This window comes from Vulpes lagopus, chromosome 1 (genome assembly GCF_018345385.1).
Source record: "Vulpes lagopus strain Blue_001 chromosome 1, ASM1834538v1, whole genome shotgun sequence".
NCBI classification, from domain to species: Eukaryota; Metazoa; Chordata; class Mammalia; order Carnivora; family Canidae; genus Vulpes; species Vulpes lagopus.
In genome coordinates, this window is record NC_054824.1 from 78,333,992 (window position 1) to 78,355,502 (window position 21,511).

The 21,511-nt window shown below is 46.3% G+C and overlaps 1 protein-coding gene across 1 annotated transcript in view; it reads right to left on the reverse strand.

Annotated features, from left to right (window-relative positions):
• Positions 1-21,511, reverse strand: part of PDIA5 (protein disulfide isomerase family A member 5) — a 92,843-nt gene that overhangs the window by 38,430 nt on the left and 32,902 nt on the right. The window contains exons 4-8 of the mRNA XM_041758725.1: positions 21,421-21,504; positions 21,110-21,155; positions 16,957-17,049; positions 12,433-12,493; positions 4,379-4,446 (exon numbers count right to left, since the gene is read on the reverse strand). Coding sequence (XP_041614659.1) covers positions 4,379-4,446; positions 12,433-12,493; positions 16,957-17,049; positions 21,110-21,155; positions 21,421-21,504 — 352 coding nt within the window. The remainder of the gene's footprint in view (positions 1-4,378; positions 4,447-12,432; positions 12,494-16,956; positions 17,050-21,109; positions 21,156-21,420; positions 21,505-21,511) is intronic.

Genomic DNA, 21,511 nt, shown 5'->3' on the forward strand with positions numbered 1-21,511 from the left:
GGGTTTTTTTGTTTGTTTTTTCCTTTTTTGGCAGCAGGTACCCTTAGAACAAGTAATCCTCAGGGCTAATCTTGAGAAAGAGCTTCATAGAGCTCTATGAGCCCAAGGTCAAAGGAAAGCCCTCGTCCCACTAACAATCTTCCCATTTTATTTCTGTCCTTAATAACTGATACTCCGAATTCCTTTAAAAAGAGAAACATCGGGATCCCTGGGTGGCGCAGCAGTTTAGCGCCTGCCTTTGGCCCAGGGAGCGATCCTGGAGACCTGGGATCGAATCCCACGTCAGGCTCCAGTGCATGGAGCCTGCTTCTCCCTCTGCCTGTGTCTCTGACTCTCTCTCTCTCTGTGTTTCTCGTGAATAAATAAATAAATCTTAAAAAAAAAAAAAAGAAAGGAATCATGCTCCTGGCCACCCTCTTCCTGGGGAGCTGTGGCTGCAGGGGGGGCCCTGCAGCAGGGGGGCTGCGTGCGGCCAGACCTTTCCTCATTTATGGAGCTAGGAAAGGCTGGAACTTTGAAAAGGTGCTTTACCTAGGAGACAGAACAAAATGTATCCCAAGCAAGAAAACACAGAGGCAAGGAAATGAATGAATTCCCACAACACAGATGCCTTAGGCCATGGAACTAACACCTGGCCAAAGCTGGGCTTGACCAGCCAGGCTCTCCAGGCACCCAGACCATCCCACTGAGTTTTCTGTAATGTTGTCTAGGGAACTGACACTCTTTATGTCTCTGGACTTGAGCCCAAGCAGGAGAAGCAGGTGTGGGTTTTTTTGTTTGTTTTTTCCTTTTTTGGCAGCAGGTACCCTTAGAACAAGTAATCCTCAGGGCTAATCTTGAGAAAGAGCTTCATAGAGCTCTATGAGCCCAAGGTCAAAGGAAAGCCCTCGTCCCACTAACAATCTTCCCATTTTATTTCTGTCCTTAATAACTGATACTCCGAATTCCTTTAAAAAGAGAAACATCGGGATCCCTGGGTGGCGCAGCAGTTTAGCGCCTGCCTTTGGCCCAGGGAGCGATCCTGGAGACCTGGGATCGAATCCCACGTCAGGCTCCAGTGCATGGAGCCTGCTTCTCCCTCTGCCTGTGTCTCTGACTCTCTCTCTCTCTGTGTTTCTCGTGAATAAATAAATAAATAAATCTTAAAAAAAAAAAAAAGAATATGATAAATAAATAAATAATAAAATAAAAAATAAAAAAAATAAAAAGAGAAACATCGGGATCCCTGGGTGGCGCAGCAGTTTAGCGCCTGCCTTTGGCCCAGGGAGCGATCCTGGAGACCTGGGATCGAATCCCACGTCAGGCTCCAGTGCATGGAGCCTGCTTCTCCCTCTGCCTGTGTCTCTCTCTCTCTGTGTTTCTCGTGAATAAATAAATAAATAAATCTTAAAAAAAAAAAAATAAATAAATAAATAAATAAATAAATAAATAAATAAATCTTAAAAAAAAAAAAGAAAGGAATCATGCTCCTGGCCACCCTCTTCCTGGGGAGCTGTGGCTGCAGGGGGGGCCCTGCAGCAGGGGGGCTGCGTGCGGCCAGACCTTTCCTCATTTATGGAGCTAGGAAAGGCTGGAACTTTGAAAAGGTGCTTTCCTAGGAGACAGAACAAAATGTATCCCAAGCAAGAAAACACAGAGGCAAGGAAATGAATGAATTCCTACAACACAGATGCCTTAGGCCATGGAACTAACACCTGGCCAAAGCTGGGCTTGACCAGCCAGGCTCTCCAGGCACCCAGACCATCCCACTGAGTTTTCTGTAATGTTGTCTAGGGAACTGACACTCTTTATGTCTCTGGACTTGAGCCCAAGCAGGAGAAGCAGGTGTGGGTTTTTTTGTTTGTTTTTTCCTTTTTTGGCAGCAGGTACCCTTAGAACAAGTAATCCTCAGGGCTAATCTTGAGAAAGAGCTTCATAGAGCTCTATGAGCCCAAGGTCAAAGGGAAAGCCCTCGTCCCACTAACAATCTTCCCATTTTATTTCTGTCCTTAATAACTGATACTCCGAATTCCTTTAAAAAGAGAAACATCGGGATCCCTGGGTGGCGCAGCAGTTTAGCGCCTGCCTTTGGCCCAGGGAGCGATCCTGGAGACCTGGGATCGAATCCCACGTCAGGCTCCCAGTGCATGGAGCCTGCTTCTCCCTCTGCCTGTGTCTCTGACTCTCTCTCTCTCTGTGTGTGTGACTATCATAAATTAAAAAAAAAAAAAAAGAATATGATAAATAAATAAATAAATAAATAAATAAATAAATAATAAAATAAAAAATAAAAAAAATAAAAAGAGAAACATCAGGGGCGCCAGGGTGGCTCAGTTGGTTGAGAGTCTGACTCTTGGTTTCGGCTCGGGTCATGATCTCAGGGTGGTGGGATCCAGCCCTGTGTCAGGTTCAGCACTCAGAGAGGAATCTGCTTGAGATTTTCTCTCCCTCTGTCCCTCCTCCTGCTCATGCATGCTCTTTCTCTCAAAAATAAGTAAATCTTAAAAAAGAGAGAGAGGAACATTTTTTATGTAAATGCAGAGCTTAAAATAAAACGTGCCCAGGAGTGATAAGCCACATACTCATCCACCCATTTATCAGCACATATGTGGTACCACTATGAGTTTGGCCCTGTGCTTGTGTTGAAGAAACAGACAGGAACCAAACAGAGCCCCGGTGCTCAAGAAGCTCACACTACAGTGCCAAAATCATCTTACAATTAGTATCAACTGGTGAACAAAGTGATATGGAATAAAAGCAAAGATGAGCATACCCGGCCATGCATGGCAGGGACAAGCTCTGTGGGAGCACAGGGGGGCCGGGAGGAACACTGAGTTTGGCAGGTAGATGAAGCACTGGCTGAGAATCTTCCAGAAGTTGCACAAGACTGGCACCAAGACCTCAGCTGCTTCGACGGGGGTGGCCAGGTACTTGTGATCTGGGCCTGGAGCTGTTTAACTACTTACTAGCACACCGCACAGGAGGTTGAGGGAGGAGTTTTCCAAGGGTATGCAAGTGTGGAGAGGGAGAACACTGGGTAATTAAGTCTTTTCTCCAGGCGAAATAATCGTGAAATAGGCTATCTGTTGAGGCCCCAAAATGCAAAGTGAAACTTCTTCCCCCAAATGATGTACGTGTGCCCCAAGGCCAAACATCTCTAGGCAACTTGCTAAAAATTCATTAGTGAGAAACAAGCAGGACCTTGGTGTCACCTCAGAATGAGGTCAAAAGAGAAAGCAACGGTTCTCTGCAACCCGATGCTGTAGCCAGCGAGGCTAGTGGGGCTGTCACCATGCCCAGGTGCTGCCATGTAAACTTTTTAAATTGACTTTGAACTAATCACCAACTTAATTTGATCCGTAAATATCATGATTCAGTCTTAAGACCTCAGAACTCCCTTCGTGGGACTCTGGCCAGCCCCACCATGATGGCTCTCCTCCCCACAACCTTTCATAAAGGGTATGGATTTTCCCATGCTCCCTGGAGGAGCCAGCAATTCTTTTTGTGTTGCCGCCAACAAAAACAGCCTTCCCTTCTAAATCTCTGGGGCTCAGGGTTAAGTGCAAAGCTGGACAGACATATGACAGGGAAGAGACAAGGCTGGCAGGTGGGGGCCACACAGAGCTGATCAGAACCATCAGTCAGTGGTCCTCAGCTTGGTGAGGTTGGACTGCCCGGCTTCCCCTCCCCTTGCTGCACATCTTGGTTGCTCTTCCTTCCCCGAGCCCTGCTTTCTCAGTGGCTCCTCTCCCCACTCCTATCTCTGAAAGGTGGGCATCCCCGAGACAACCCTGCCTCCTGTCTGCTTCCCATCCCCACACACTCTGCACACCCTCCTTCAGAGAGTGCCTGCAAGCTCAGGTCTCCAGCTCCCCACCTGGACGACCTCTTTTCTGCTGTTGTTTCCACTGTCTTCCCATCCCACAGGCACCAGCTCCCTGGCAAGCCTGGCAGGAAACTGCCCATGAAGCCACCTGCGCTTTGGGCCTACCACTGGTCACCATGCCCCTTTCTTTGCCACTGGGCTTCCTGGCACCAGCAGCCTTGGCCCACTTTGGAGTCCAGCCCCAATCATTTTGGAGCCCTGATGGTTTGCTGATGGCCCCTGGCCACCCAACACCACCACCAAGAAACCAGGTGCTTCTTGCTGGTTTCCTGGCGATTTCATCATTGGCCTTAGTTGGACAAGCTCCAAATTCTCCTTGTCCCAGCAACCCTGCAGAGTTCTCACCATCCACCAAGGACAAGGCTGGATCATGTGCCCAAGGAGCAGGAGTAGCAGCAGGAGAGTAAGTCCTCGAAATTCTCAAGCCTGCCCTCCTCCCACCACCGACTCTCCAGGTGAGGGGGAGCAGCCCGGGAGCTGGCCAGCCCTGCCAGGCCCATGGGCCTTACTTACAAAGTGGCCTCGCAGCTGGGTCGCGGCCTTCTGGAAATGTGGCATTATCCTCTTGCACATGCTGCACCCTAATCACAGGCAGGAGAGAAAGCAGACTCAGTTACACTGGAGGCCAGGCCCCTATGCCCAGCCTTCCCTCCCTTCAGGCTGACCTCTGCCAGTAAACGATGATCCAGCCTGCAGGAGGGCAGGATTGCCCTAGGGCCTGGGAACACAGAAGCAAAAGGAGGCAGAGGCCCTGCCCTCCGAAGAGCTAACAATCTTGATGGTATAAAACAGGACACAGCCCAGCAGTCAGTCCCTCAATAAATGTGGGACTAAGCAAACATGACCAGGCTGGAGAAGCACAAAGCACAGAGTAATTTAGGGCTGATAATGAGTTCAAGAGGAATTCAGGGAACCAGAATAGGTGACAGGAAAGCACGGCTAACAGCCTCTCCTCCTGCCCAGTCAGAGGCTACAAATGAAATTGAATCAGATGCCATTAAGAAGAAAACCACAGATACAATGAGCTTTGGATTTCCATGCCCTGTTTCTTTTTTTTTTTTTTTTTAATAATTTTTATTGGTGTTCAATTTACCAACATACAGAAAAACACCCAGTGCTCATCCCGTCACCATGCCCTGTTTCTTACACCAACAAGAATAATGAGGCAGTGAGTGGAGATAGGTTGGGTCTGAAAGCACTGGCCCTGGCCTTGAGGGCGGAGCGCCAGGCCAGGGTCAGCACACCTGAGTGCCTGTCTTCCCTTCATGCACTGCACAGCCCTGGACAGGTCACCACTGTTCTCTGGGCGATGGCTTCTCTGGCAAATGGCAAACCTCAGGCCCCCTCCAGCTCCGACACCAGAGGATCCTGTGATGTCTCTGGCTCCACCCAGTGTGGGGTTCTGTGGTCTCCCACAGCCGCACTCTTCTTCTGGGATGGTGAAGGCCCCCCCAAGCCTTGGGGAACACAGGGCCAAGACAGCCAGGCAGGTCCCAAAGATCCACTACCACTTCAGAGTGACCCTGATCCAAAACCACCCCCGCCCCCACATCAATCCAAGCAGGCCACACTTCGGCACTGATCCCACAGGGCACGTGCACCAGTTTCTTCAGACATAAGAAATTCTGACGTGACAGGCTGTTACTCTTTCTGACAGCTGCTCTGCTGCAAAAAGGCTTTGAGATGCACCTGAAGGCCGTGGACACCAAAGCTGCCTAGGAAGCCCATGTCAGACTGGATCTCATCTCAACGTGACACGGTGGGGAAAGGGCCACGCAGTGGTGGGCTGACAGGCTCTAATCCGCATTTAGCTAATGCCCTGACAGACTGTGGGCAGAGCAATAGAGATCAGAGAGGTGCTCTCACCCACCGGGTCGGATACAGACGCTGGAGAACCATGAGTGGGACCACTGGAATCTCCTCGGCACCAAGTCTACTGGACCAAATGTGACGCAGGCTACTCTGACATGGTCCCTCCCTGACATACCCCCTCGGCAGACAGATGGACACACGCTGTACACACACCAGCACATTAAGCCTAGGCTCAGGGAGACTCAGGGTGCTGGGAGCTGTTGCAAGGTCAGCACGCGGCATAAGCCCACAGCACCTGGCCTCCGAAGACAAGATGTACTTCTCTCCAGCAGCCTACACGGCACCATCCCCACAAGCGTCATGAAGACAGGAGCATGATATCTGTCAGGGGACACCGTCCCCACTGTGGGAATCCACAGAGGATGGAAACGGGGACAACAAGGCCAACACAGCCAGGTGCCCGTGTTCTGGACTGGATGCCACACAGCAGAGGAAGCAGCTCGACTGAGGAGTAGGAGACCCAGGTCTGCATCTCCCCCTGACGGTCCGCTGCCTGTGCATGCCTGGCACGTGGTCTGAGCCCCAGCTCGCCCACCTGTGGAGTGGAATGGAGCGCCCTGCAGGTTCACACTAAGCAGGGGAGACCGGAGTGCTTGCCCCTGGTGGGTCTGCAACGGTGAGGAAACCCCTCCACGGTGGGCAGGACGGTACTTGCAGGGGGAGATCACTGGGGCAGGACGGGGGCACTTGCATCCACCCACTCTTTACTCAGTGACTTGATGAGGTGGTGGGAGTCTGACTCTGACGCCCACTATGCCACGTTCATCAGTCAAGGAGCTGAATTTACAAACTGTCCCCACAGGGGCTGTGTCTCTCTTCAGGCTCTGCTGTCCCCAGCCAGCAGCAGCAAGATCCCCCACCCCCTCCAAACTCCCCGTGGGCAAAGCCCAGCAGTTCTGGGAGAAGAAGTTAGTGAGGTGAAGAGGTGATGGAAGAGTAATAGGAAGCTCCCGACTGAGCCAGTTTCCAATTTAACTTCACCAAAAACAGAGCTGGTACTGTGATCTCTATCTGCATTTATCTTTCAACGGATTCGATTGAGAGGCAGAGGAAGAAATAAGACTAATTGTCACTGTCCAACCCTCAGAGTTAGAGCAGTCACCCTTTTATTTTCTCACTAATTCAGTTAACAAACATTTACGGAATAAGCAGTAGGTCCTGGATTCCTTGTCACAAGTAAAGCGTCCCACTGCCTGTGGGTTTACTCACCCCAAACATGATCAGAGTCCTAAAAGACTTCCCTCTTAGGGAATTGGTGTGTTTCCAGGAATAAGCTGAATTATGAAGCCATGAAGCCTGTGCGGACTAATATAATAAAGGTACAAGTTTGTGTCAATAAAAACAGCAATAAAAGAGTCCTGGGGTTACCTGGGACCCAGCAGGCCCTCCAGTCTGACCCCTCCACAAATTTGAACTTAACAGAGTTTTCTCCCTCCTTCCTCAACTACTAATTTCTCTGTAACAGTGACAAGGGATCTAACCTTTCCTACCCCAGCTTTCCATTATATAAAGACAGTAACTATACTCGCCTCTCTCCCTGCCTGCTGTGCTGAGGAGGGCACGCTGCCAGATAGCCTGGCGAGGGGCTGGGGAGAGATGGCACGCACATTCTAGTGCAAACTGCTGGGGAACCACTCTTTGCAAGTGATCAACCAGTGTCATATACTGAAAGCCACATGGCTATACCATGATCCTGACTGGTGACACAAACTGTACACTGATACACACTCTTAGTCTCATTTAACCGATGCATTGAGTTCTGAAGGGTTCTGAGATAAACCACAGGAGGCCCTGTCCTCCAGGGGCTGGGTAGGCAGGGCAATTCCTGAAGCAACTCACAGCTGGGTAGTTAAGATCCCTCCAAAGGGAAAAAAAGGGGTGAAGCCAACCAGTGAGCCCTAATGAAGAGAATGACCCAGGGTTAAAGTGCAAACCATACTGAGCAGAGCCAGATCTAACAAGAAGTGGGACACTAGGGACTCTTTTCTGTTGGCAAGTAAGGAGTCTAAGAAGAGGCTGGGTTAGGCGGACACCCAGCAGTCAACAGAGGCAGGGGAGAGGCTATTGTCATGGTGAATAAACCATAGGCCCAAGTCAGGCAGAACCACCAGAACAGAGAAGGGCAGCCACCCAAGGAGGCATGATCACTTGGGTGTAAATGGGAGGGGTCTTTGCTCAAAGAATTTCTCAAGAAGGGAGATTCAAGGCAGGCTTTCAAGAGGAAACAGAACTGAAATGAGAAGTTACAACTCACATCACAGAAATGCAAAGGATCCTAAGAGACTAGAATGGACAATATGTCACCAATAAATTGGACAATTTAGAAGAAATATATAAATTCCTAGAAACATACAATCTTCTAAGACTAAATCAGTAAGAAATAGAAAACCTGAATAAACCAATTACTAGTAAGGAGATTGAATCAGTAATCAGAAATCTGCCAATAAACAAAAGTCCAGGACCAAATGGCTTCCCTGATGAATTCTCCTAAACATTCAAAGATTTGATACCTATCCTTCTCAAACCCTTGCAAAAAAATGAAGAGGAGGGGACTACTTCCAAACATATCTTATGAGGCCAAAATCACCCTGATACCAAAACCAGACAAGGACACTACAAAGATACAAAGAGAGAAAACTATAGGCCAATATCCTTGATGAACATAGATGTAAAAATCCTCAGCAAAATATTAGCAAAACTAATTCAACAATACATTAAAAAGATCATACAACACAAGTGAGATTTATTCTAGGGATGCAAGGATAGTTTAATATCTATAAATTAATCAACATGATATACCATGTCAACAAAGGATAAAAGTCATAAGATCATCAAAATAGATATAGAAAAAGCACTCAGTTAAACTCAACATCTATTTATGATAAAAACCCTCAACAAAGTGGGTATTGAGAAAACATACCTTAACATAATAAAGGTCATATATGACAAACCCACAGCTAACATCATACTCAATAGGAAAAAGCTAAAAGATTTTCCTCTACAATCAAGAACAAGACAAGTATGCCCACTCTTGCCACTTTTATTTGACATATTATTGGAAATTCCAGTTTAATAATTAATCAAGAAAAAGAAACGAAAGGCATCCAAATCATAAAGGAAGAAGTAACTACTTGCAGATAACGTGATACTATTTATGGAAAACCCTAAAAACTCCACCCTAAAACTACTAGAACTAATAAGTAAATTTAGTAAAGTCACAGGATAAAAAATCAATATACAGAAACCTGTGGCATTTCTGTACACTAATAACAATCAGATGGAGAAATAAAGAAAACAATCCCATTTAAGATTGTATCAAAAAGAATAATCTAGGAGTATATTTAACCAAGGAGGTAAAAGGCCTGTATGTATACTGAAAACTGTAAGATGCTGATAAAATAGAGGATGACACAAATAAATGAAAAGATATTCCACACTCATGTATTGGAAGAATTAATGTTAAAATGTCCACACTACCCAAAGCAAACTACAGATTCAAGGTAATCCCTATCAGAATTCCAGTGACATATTTCACAGAACTAGAACAAATAATTCTCAAACTTTTATGAGCTGCAACAGATCCCAAATAGTCAAAGTAATTATAAGAAAGAAGAACAAAGCTGGAAGTATCATGCTCCCTGATTTCAAACTAAATTACAAAGCTATAATACTCAAAACAGTACAGTACTGGCACGAAAACAGACACATAGATCAATGGAAAAGAATTGAGAGCTCAGAAATAAACCCACACATACATGGATAATTAACTTATAAGAAAGGAGCCCAGAACATATAGCAAAGAAAGAACAGTCCCCTCAAAAATGGTGTTGAGAAAACTGGTCAGCCATATGCAAAAGAATGAAACTAGACCACTATCTTGCACCATACAAAACATTAACTCAAAATGGATTAGAGATTTGAATGTAAGACCAGAAACCATAAAATTCTTAGGAGAAAATGCAGGCAGTAGCTCTTACACATGAACATAGCTCCTTAGCTATGTTTTTGTGGCTCAGACTCCAAAGGCAAGGAAAAAAAAAGCAAAAACAGACAAATGGGACTGCTTCGAACTAAAAAGCTTCTGTACAGTAAAGGAAACCATCATCAAAATGAAAAGGCAACCAGCTGAATGGAGAACGTATCTGGAAATCAAATATCTGACAAGGGGTTAATATCTAAAGTACATAAAGAATCCATACAACTCAGCAACAACAACAACAAAAAACCTAGTTAAAAAATGGGCAGAGGATCTGAACAGACATTTCTCAGAAAAAGACATACAAATGGCCAACAGACAAAAGATGTTCAACATCACCAATCACCTGGGAAACGGGGATCAAAACCACAATGATATATCACCTCACACCTGTCAGAATGGGCTTTATCCAAAAGATAAGAAATAACAAATGTTGGCAAAGATGTGGAGAAATAGGAACCCAATAGTACACTGTTGGTAGGCATGTAAACTGGTATAGCCACTATGAAAACGGTATGGAGATTCCCAAAAAAATTAAGAACAGAACAATCATAGGATCCAGCTGTTCCACTACTGAGTATTTTTCCGAAGAATACAAAAACGTTAATTTGAAAAGACACGTGTACCCCTATGCTTACTGCAGCATTATTTACAATAGCCAATATATGAAAACAATGTACATATCCAACAATGGATGAGCGGATAAAGAAATGTGGGATATATACACAACAGTATACTACTCAGCAATAAAAAAAAGAATGAACTCCTGCCACCTGCAACAACACGGATGGACCTTGAAGGCATTATGCTAAGTGAAATAAGTCAGAAGGACAAAGAAAAGAAACCATAATTTTACTTCCATGTGGAATCTAAGACAAAACAAAACAAAACAAAAACAAACTCACAGACACAGAGAACAGTTCAGTGGCTTACCAGAGGGGAAAGGGGCTTGGGGGTAAGTAAAGGGGGCACATTGTGGGGTGATGGATGGTAAACAGCCTTTTGGGGGATGATCACTTTGCTGTATACACAGATATCAAATTTTAATGTGATACACCTGAAACTTATATAACTAAAAAAAAAACAAAAAAGGAAAAAGAAAATATGCCATATGCTATATGCCTTATGTCTTCCAGGTAGTGTGATATATAATTGATTTGGATACCTATACTGTGTCTTGTGTTTGAGGTTGCAATAAACATACCAATTCCAAAATGAAAAAAAAAAGAAAAACCCAAAAAACTAAGTAGAACCCTAATGCCATAGCCTCTGACACTCATCCAAGCCATGGGCAGGCCAGGGCTCCCATCACACAGGGCCCTCTCTCTCCAACCTTTGGGTCTTTGGTCTCCTGAAGCACATACGCAGTACAGAGAGTCACAGTTCTAGGGGCCTTATAGAGGCAATAATCCAAGGTTTTTCAATCTGTGGGTTGGGACCCATTAGACTACAGGGGTGCTCCAGGCAGAGTAGAGGCTTTGTAGAACACACCGTCAACTCCTCAACTCTGCTTAGCTTGAAACCAGCCACACACAATGTGTAAGCAAATGAACATGTCTATGATGCAACAAAAATTAACAAAAAAAGGTGGACAGTCCATGGGCCAGAGTTTGCGGACCCTTTATTAGAGGGTTATGAAATAGTAGGAAAAACCAGTATCTTCTAAATAAAACAAAAGAGAAAAAGAAAATAGTGTGTCCTGCATCTGGCAGAGTGGATGGCAAGTAGTAAGGGTAGGTATGATTTTGTAAAACTTGTTCAGTTTGACTTATTCAACTTATTTACTATAAGTATTTATAAGTCATACGTATACTTATAGTGCTAGGCTGCAAGGAAAAATGTTGTTACATGAATACAATGAAATACAGGCAAAAATTCTGAAAGCCACTGCTCTGATCCAAGCCCTTCTCTTATAGAAATGGAACCTGAGGGGCGGAGAGGGGAAGGATCTGACCAAGGTCACCCAGCTGATGGGTGGCACAGCTAGAATTAGAATTAGAATCTGGTTGTCATCTCAATGATCTTTCTGCTCTTCCTATGCCCTCTTGCCTTATCTAGAGACTGAACCAAAACATGAGGCCTTTTTCTCCCTGGCCCTGATCCCCCCACACCACCCAGGTGGCACGAGCAGAGGTGTGCAGGAGCCAGAGCTGGGCAAAGAGCTGCCCCAGGAGGCCAGCCAGGCTCTGGATGGTGAGGAGCAGCAGGAGCACCTCTGAGAGTTCGCTGAGACAGAGGCATGGCTCCCCCAGGCACACGGCTGCTCCAGGCACATGACTGCTCCAGGCACACGGCTCCACCAAGCACATGGCTCCCCCAAGCACACGGCTGCCCCAGGCACACAGCTGCTCCAGGCACACGACTCCCCAGGCACACGGCTCTCCAGGCACACGGCTCCACCAAGCACATGGCTCCCCCAAGCACACAGCCGGCAGGAAAGGGCTTCGGGCCCAGGAGGTAGAGGGACGGGGGAACAGGAGACAGCGGGAGTACCTGGGAGAAGCTCAGGGTGAGGGCAGAAGGATGCTGATTCTAGTGAGAGAAAAACTGATGTGCGCAGCAGAAATGGAGGAGCACGAAGAAGAGGCAAAGAGGCACAGAGAGTGGGGTGAGGGACACAATTTGCATTTTAAGAGAGCTGGGGCTAGTTCCCAGTCCCCCTCCTCCCAACTCCCAGCTGCCCCTCCAAGAGTCTGAGCAGCTAACTCCGGTCACTCACAGGGGGCATAGAACATCATCAGGAGCGGCTTCTCTTCCTTTTTCAGGAGCCGTCTAAAGTCCTAAGGCACAAACAGAGAACACGGCAGGTCACATAACCAATAACAGGTCACAATAACCAATAATAGGGCAAGGAGGCAACATCCCCACAGGGGCCCTTGGCAAGAGAAGAAATGCCTTGGTCTGACCTGAAATTTGGGGCTTGCGGTCAGAGTTACGGCCGGTCAGATGCTGGACGATCCAGACAATCTATACCGTTGCCGCACATTACGGATGGGGAAACTGAGGCCCCAGTGGGGCACATGGCTTTCCCAAGGTCACTTAGTGTGATGAAGTAGTCAGGACCAGGCTACCAGCTTTACTTTCAGCTCTGCCTGAATAATTCAAAGACTGTAAGGAGCTGCTTGTGCCCCATGTGGCTCCACCAGGCTGCCCCTCCATGTGATCTATTGAGCAGTTTGGTTGTGGGAGGCTGGTTCTTATCCTGTAGCCCAACTTGGCCAGATGGGGATCTGCTCCCTACGGTAACACAGGGTTCACCCACACCCACTAATCTCTCTCCCCAGCCCTGCCACCACGGCCCATGTGCCCAGGAGCATACAGATGAGGTGTGCCCCCGAGCCCCCGGGGATTATGAGCTAAATAGATCACTGGTATTTCTAAAACCTTAAAACAGTGCCTGGCGCGTTATTAGGCCATACACAATTATTTCTAAAATAAATACAATAAATGTAAACAGACAAATGGTCACAACAGTGCTAATGGAGAGACTTCTCCATGTAAAGCAAGGCTGGAGACCTTTCTTCCAACAAGAGTCAACGATGTTCGGGAAAAAGCAAATCTATCAAGGACTGCAGAGAAGCGCAATGATGGAGCATGTTTTGATTAAAATAATCTGCTTCTCTAACCAGTTTCCATAGAAGAAAATTAGAGGTTTTTCTCTTTTGAATAATAAGGAAAATAAAAGGAGATTACAAAAAGCAGTTTTCTGGCAGCAACAAGGCATTAGGTAAATAGATGAGGGTACATCCCGCACCCTGGAATACTAGTGCATCATTAAAAACAATGAAGAGGAATATTTAACGTCACAATAAGATATGCATGTTACATTAAGTGGGGGGGGAAGCAAGTTACAAAGCAGCATATAAAATGCAATGACACTTTTGTGAGTAAAAATATTTATGTATATGCACTATGTTGAAAGCCTGGAAGGCTAGAGAAAATACCAGCAGTGGTACCTCTCAATGGGAAGGGATAGCGTAACTTTTTTTTTTCTTTTATGCTTAAGCCATGTTTTCTAAATTTTCAACAATGCATATGTATTACTTATAATTTTTCAGTTAGATAAAGTATTACAAATATTTTGCAGGCATTCAAAACATTTCATAATAAATTCTGAAAAGGTTCACTCTTGTTTACATAACTAGAATTACATAATTCTACTCACTGTAAGACAGAATTACTGACTAATAGCTTTGACCCTGACTACGGGGAGAAAATGCAAATGCTTTGAAAATGATCTGCTGAAATCCCTGGAGATAAAAATCTGGTAAAAGATCTGAAAAGAAAAGGTTTGTCTGAGCCTGTAGCAATTTGGTTTCATACCCCGGGTAGTAACAAATATTACATTACCTTCAAAGATGCTTAATTGCCTTCAAACAGTGTGGAGTTCTAAGCTTACAAGTACGAATTGGCAATTCCAACTTGAATTTGGAACTTTTAGGTATTTTATGTGGGGATTCTATCAGGAGAAAAGCAGGTATACCTTAGACTTCTACAGGAGAGAGAGCAGCACCACGTGTAACAAGAGTACTGCCTACAGATGTGAAAACAATTTTCCTTCTGTTTAATATTTCTAGTTATAGAAGAAGGATCTTTGGAGTTTAAGAAGTACATCTTAGGGGAGGGAGGCGGCAGGCAATCACTTTCCCAAAAGTTCAGAAATGTGCATTATCACAGAATCTAGTGGGCAGCAAAAGTGAGTCTAGGCTGCTTGTTTATTCATAACTACAAGCAAAGATACCACCACATCCTGACATTTGCCCCTCTTCCTTTGTCCCCAACATCCTTTTTTAAAAAATTTTTTTAAGTAGGCTCCAGCTGGGCTTGAACTCAATGTGGGGCTTGAACTCACAGCCCTCGAATCAAGACTTGATCTCAAGACCCTTGAGATCAAGGGTCATATGTTTAATCAACTGAGCCACCTAGGCACCCCTGCTTTTCTTTTCTTTTTTTTTTTTTTTAAGATTTCATTTATTTATTCATGAGAGACACAGAGAGAGAGAGAGAGAGAGAGGCAGAGACACAGGCAGAGGGAGAAGCAGGCTCCATGCAGGGAGCCCGATATGGGACTCGATCCCAGGTTTCCAGAATCACACCCTGGGCCTAAGGCAGCGCTAAACCACCGAGCCACCCGGGCTGCCCCCCTGCTTTTCACCTCCTGATGATACTGGCACTTTCTAGTCCAGAGAAATGTTGATGCCCAGCCCCTTAATTCAAATCGCCACAGACCTACTGGGTTAGGCCACAATGATCACACATGATCCCTCCCCAGGAAGTATAAATGGCATCCTTTTCTTTGGGGCTAACAAGCATCAAGGGTCAATAATTTTAAGTGAAAAGGGAAGAAAGGTAGAGGAAGATAAAAAGTACATTTTATGTTATCAAGATAAGAACAAACATTCTCCAGCTAGTATCACAAAAACAAATGACAAGCATTGGCGAGGATGTAGATAAAAAGGAACACTTGTGAACTGTTGGTGGGAATATAAATTGGTGCAGCCACTATGGAAACAGTACGGACATTCATCCAAAGATTAAAAATAGAAATTCCATATGATCCAGTAATTCCACTGCTGGGTATTTACCCAAAGAATATGAAAACACTAACTTGGAAAAATATATGGGATCCCTGAGTGGCTCAGCGGGTTTAGCGCCTGCCTTCGGCCTGGGGCATAATCCTGGAGTCCCAGGATCGAGTCCCACATCGGGCTCCCTGCATGGAGCCTGCTTCTCCCTCTGCCTGTGTCTCTGCCTCTCTCTCTCTCTCTCTCTTTCTCTCTGTGTCTCTCATGAATGAATAAAATCTTTAAAAAAATAATAAAATTCTTAAAAAAAGAAAAAAGAAAAAATATATGCATCCCTACGTTTATTGCAGCATTATTTACAATAGCCAAGATATGGAAGCAACTCAAGCATCTATCAATAGTTAAATGCATAAAAATGTGACATGTGTGTGCATATATATATATATATATATATAGTCTCTATACAACAATCTTTTTTTATGGCTGAATAATAATGGAGTATTATTCAGCCATAAAAAAAAGATCTTATCACTTGCAGCAACGTGGATGGATCTAGAGGGTATAATGCTAAGTGAAATAAGTCAAGATAGAGAAAGACAAATATCATCTGATTCCACATATATGTCTAAAAAAAAAAACAAAACAAATGTACAAAACCAACCAACCAGAGACAGACTGATGAATTTAGAGAACTGTTGGTTGCCAGAGGGAAGGAGGGTGGGGAGATACATGTAATAGGTGAAGGGGATTAAGAGGTATAAACTTCCAGTTATAAAATAGGTAAGTCACAGGGATGAAAAGTACAAGCATAGGCAATATAGTCAGTAGTCCTGCAACAACTTTGTATGGTGACAGAGAGTAACCACACTTACCATGCTGAGCACTGCATAATACATAGAATTGTGGAATCACGGTTAAATATCTGAAACTAATATACATACTACTGTATGTCAACAGTATTTCACTTAGGAAAAAAAGGACAGTCTCCTTCCTTTTACAAACAGCACTGCTCGCCTCACAGACCACTGGGTAAATAACAAAGAAGGTCTTGCCCATCCTATATGAAGGCACAGCCAGGCAAGGTACACATACATGGATAAAGATGCACACTGAGGTAGGGGGAGCAGGGTTAGAAAGAAGGTGGATCAGGGTTGTATGGAGACTATAAATCAGAACTACCATTTGACCCTAACCCCCCCGCATCCTAGCCAAATCCAGAAATGAAAGCTTAAGAGGATAAATGACTTGTTCAAATTTATATTACTTAGAATTATAGAGACCTGACCCAAGTCTCCAGAAATCCCACCCAACCTCTGAGATTATTCTTAAAGAAAACAAAACAAAACAAAAAAACAAAACCCACTTTTAAAAACACAAACACACACGCAGCCAATCCCAGCAATGACTGGGTTACATAATAAGGGAAGGACATTTAAATGGCTATTCCTGTGAGGAAAATCTAAACACGTTAAAGTACATTAAATAAGGCAGTGAAGAATGGAGGACGCTCTCAGGCAGCCAGCCTGTGATCTCGTGTGGGTTCCTTCATGGAGCCAGGAAGAACAAATATGAGGGGACTGGCAGCCCAGCTCCCTTGGAAGAAAGCACAACTCATCCCCCAAACCTCCCATTTCTCATTTCCTTGGGCATCTCTCCTAGGGAGAACCAGGTTGGGGGAGGCTTCCAGGGTCTACCAGAATTTATGGGGAACAAATTACCTTTTCACTGTCAATGTGGACAACATCTTTGGCTCCAGGATCTTCCTCCCACAGTGGGGGCCCTTTTGGATCCTTCAGAAAGGCCACTATGGACTGAGGAAAGAAACAGAGAAAGGAAAACTCGGTTTATATATATTCTTTAAAGATTTTATTTATTTATTTGACAGAGAGAGCACAAGCAGGGTAGACCCCAGGATCCCAGGATCACTACCTGAGCTGAAGGCAGACGCTTAACGGACTGAGCCCCCCAGACACCCCAGGAAAACTCATTTTAGCCAGGCAAAGAGGAAAGTGGGGAAACCAGGAACCTAAATGGTAGGGGGGCGCTGCCATCACTGGTGAGGGCCCTAAAAATGCACCCCCACCACCGCCACCAAAATTTTCAGCCGTGTGACACCTTACTCTGGTCAGCTGATCCACACCTCTGCTTCTTCATGGACAGAAAAGAGATTTGAGACAATTCACCAGCTTATTCAGTGAATTGCTTCGACTAGGTCTCATCTCCAGGAAGCTCTCTGGTCAATTTGAATAAAGGCCTCCAGTCCTGTCCAAGGGCTCCACCTTCATGCACCAAACCTGCCAATCGCACAAGCAGGTAAGCACACCTACTTGTCGCCTGCTCGGTATTTTGTGATGTAAACTGGTTTGGTAGCATGTCAAATCCTGCATGTTCTGTGGGGCTCAGACCGGAGAGCCCCCGGGCAGGGTGCTCAACTCTGTGGCTGCCCGGTTGTTGTATTTCTCTCCCTGAAGACCCTCCTTCTAGAGGCTCAGGATGAAGATCTGATAAAGACCTTCAGGTTAAAGGGCTTAACTAGCCTTTGTCCTGTGGACAGCCGACACAAATCTCACTCCCTCTGGGGAAGATGCACGTGGGGCGGGAAACGGGGCCCATGTCCCTCCACTGCCCTCGGCCCCTGCCACACTTCACTGGTCTAGGACAGAAATGGCATTCCCTTCCCTCAGATAACCACTCTGGGAAACGGTGCTCCTAGTTTGTGAGGGCCAGGAAAGAGTACCAGAAACCAGTCAACCTCCATCCCTCCAACCTTGACCTCCATGTCAACACACAGAGCCCCTCAGTGTCCAATTTGATACAAGATTCTGTGACTTCTTGTCCACTTAATCAAGCTCCAATGAGCAGATGACAAAGTGTGATGGGAGGGAGGTAGGCTGAGGTGAGACAAGGAAACACCCTCTCAGCGAGGCTGTCCACTCAGCCCATCCCCTGGTCACACACACACAGGACCTCAGTGAGGCCTATTAAGTTCTGGAAACTTCTGTTTGGAAAATGCTACCATGGAAGAATGGGAGACAGGTAAGATTTTGTAGAATTTCATTCAGGTAATGGTCCCTGTTTGTCCAAATGGAGCCAGGAAATGCCTCCTGGGAAGAGAAAAAGGGCCATTTCCACCATGGCAAAGGCAGACATGCCTCTCCTCTGTCCCTGTCAAAGCTTCACTGCGACAATATAAGCCAAAACGGAGCTGTCAGGGCCTCCTGAAACCTATGCTCACCCACAGCTGCAGAGGCACCTGCCCGCCTAGGCCATGTGAAAAAGATGCTTCCAGGTGTCCACCTGTTTCAGAAACACCTGGTGCAGGGGTTCTCAATGCAGGGCCCACGGCAGCCTTCAGGAGTCTGTGAGACCCCAGACTCATACGAAAGCCGTACTTTATAGGTTACTTTGCTTAGCATTTACATTTACTCACATGACAACATTTTGCACTTACTTTATGCAAACAGATTGTTTCTAGGGAGAAGATCCATGCCTTTCAGTAAATTCTCAGTGGGATTAGGAACCCGAAGTAGGTTAGGAACTACTGTTCTCAGGGGGCTCCCGTCCACATACCAGCATGAGCTGAGTTAAAGGCTGAGCACCGTCTCCCATTCCCCCACCACCAGCCCCTCCTCAGCATCAGGGTAAAAAGACACCTCTTCTAATGTAATAACTGAAATAATCATACTTGCTTTTCAGGTGAAGATTATTCTGATATTTAACTGAAGTTGAATAGTCCCATCCACAGGTTCTCTACAAATTAGCCTGACCGACAAGATCTTAGGTGGAAAAGTCTACAGGGAGCAGCATCTGGAATGCCTCACTCCCTCCCTCAGTCATCCTGTTCTGGGTGCTCGGAATCCCAGGGAAATGGCCCCACACTCACATCTTGGTTCTTGGGACATCTTGGTGGCTTGGGAAGCCACACTCACAGCTACACGGCCTTGGGAGACAGTCATCAGAGGGTCATCTGAATTTTGGTTTCCAGGCACCTTTGGTCCTCACCACTTACATGTAATAAGGATTTTGCTGCACAGACTGCTGACCAGCAAAAGGGCACTTACACAGGAAGTTCACCCTCTTTACTCTCATTTGTCTGGCCTCTGGCTTCTTTAGGGGCCACAGTGCAGTGACTGTGACCGGGTCCCTGCCAAATCTTCCAGCATGACAGCAACAACAGCCAGAGCATGAGTCTGAGACCACGTGTCCAATCCTGCAAGGGACTCCTCTGTCTCTCTGGACATCAAAGCCCAGGAGGATCTCTGAGAAGAAAACCAACCTGTGACCAAAAATGGCTTTGTCTTGGCTGAATGAAGAGCAGAAGCCACCTGGCAGTCATGGGAAACACTATGCCACTTACTCTTGCCCTGGAGAACTCCAGGGACTCTACCCCAGTCCCTAATGGCCCTGTGGGCTTTGGGGACCCAGGCCTAAGGATGTTCTCTTTCCACTAAAGACTCTGAGCCTGTCCAACCCTTACCCCTCCTCTTTAGCCTGTTGACGTGGAAACCACAGGAAGGATGCAGAGTGAGCAGATGCCACACACCTGGTCTTTGTAAGGGGGCAGACAGAGGCCAGGACCTGGCCTTCCCCACATAGGCAAGCTCAGCCTACCCGGGCTCCCTGCTCCTTCCCAGCTCCTACAGTTCTGAGCAACCGCTATTTCTTGCTCCACGATTCCAGGACAGAATATTCAGAGGGAGCCACTAAATGTATACTGAGTACAAGCTCCAAAACCAAGCAAAAAGGCCCCAATCCCACCTTCCATCACCACACAGCACTTCCCCCACCCTGCCCAGCCACACCTTGTTCCTGGGGAGCACTCAGGCCCTCCCAGGAAGGACTTCAGCTGACGTCTTAACACAGAATAAGAGGCTTAAGCAGCTCTAGTCGGCAGAATTTTCTCTAAGTGTCTAAGTGGGTGTTAGGATGAGTAATCAGGCTGAGTCTGTATAAGGTAAAAGCTGTAGCGACTTAAAAAAAGAACGAGTGCTGGTGGATAAACAGGAAACGACCAGGGAGCTGAGGAAGAAGGGCAGAAGAGCGGGGTGCTGACGGCTGTGCAGACAGATGGACAGACAGGAAAGAATGGAGCCGGGGAGACAGAGGAGCGTGGGGTCCAACCCAGCCTGCGGCAGAGCAGGAGAGTCTGAAAAAGTAGGTTCCGCCTATGCTGGGAACAGAAGAAACAGGCGGCCCCCAGCTGGGGCAGGGGAACGCCGCCTTGACCAGACACAGGAGAAGCCTGGTCTGACAGGCCGAATGGGTACGCCAAAGGGGGAGATTCCAAGGGCCAGAGAAGGATGCGGGGTGGGGCTGCTGCTTTGTGGTAACAGCACTTGCAGGTCACAGGTCCCCCACACCTTCTTCGTTGATGCTTTTCTCCATCTACTTCTAAATTGGATCTGTAGCTCGGTGACATCGGCGTGTCACCTGAAACAAGCTGCATCAGCTGACAGGTGCCAACCTGCCTGTGTCCCACTCTGGGCTAACCTGGGCACAGCAACCCCCACCCCCACCCCGCCGCCTCGGACAGCCAGTATAGACGCTACCTCAGAGTTGAGGGGGGGCTTCAGGCCAGAGCAGAGGGAGACCCAGGCCTCTGGAAGGGGAGAGACCCAACGTCAGGTGCCTCGCCGGATGACTGCTGATAGATTCACCCACTTATCTACAAGGCCGGTCATCCTCACTGTGTTAGCAGTTACAAACTTTTCCAGCTATTCTGCTGACACGTGCTCTGGAGATAAGAATCCCTCAGGTCATTTGGAAGAGCTATCTGCACAATCTGCCCTTCCTTCTCTCAGAGAGAACCTGCCAGGCTTTTGGCATCCGTTCAGACTCTACCTCTGCTGAGAATGAGGGAGGTAAATTTACCTTAAATGTCACAGCTCGGTTATATTCAGTATGAAATGCACCATCCCTGTCAAATGAGGAGAAAAAGGTGTTAACTTTAAGAATGGTTGTGAAGATACATACCTTTGGTTTCCTGCAGCATCTTAATAACATTCAGCTATTGAACACAGTTCAGGATTTAAAAGGAAAAAAAAAAAAGGAAACTGTAAACACAGGGGAAAAAAAAATCATTCTGAAATAAAATTAACCTAACTAAAAACCACCCTTCACAGGAATACCAATGAAAGCTCTCAGCACTTACTTGAAAATTGGAAATGCCCACGTGTACTTACTGGTAATGGAATAATTCAACCTTTTTGTCCTTTGGGCTCAGGTCAACTTTCATCTTCTTGCACAATTTTCTACTCTCGGCATCACTGAAAG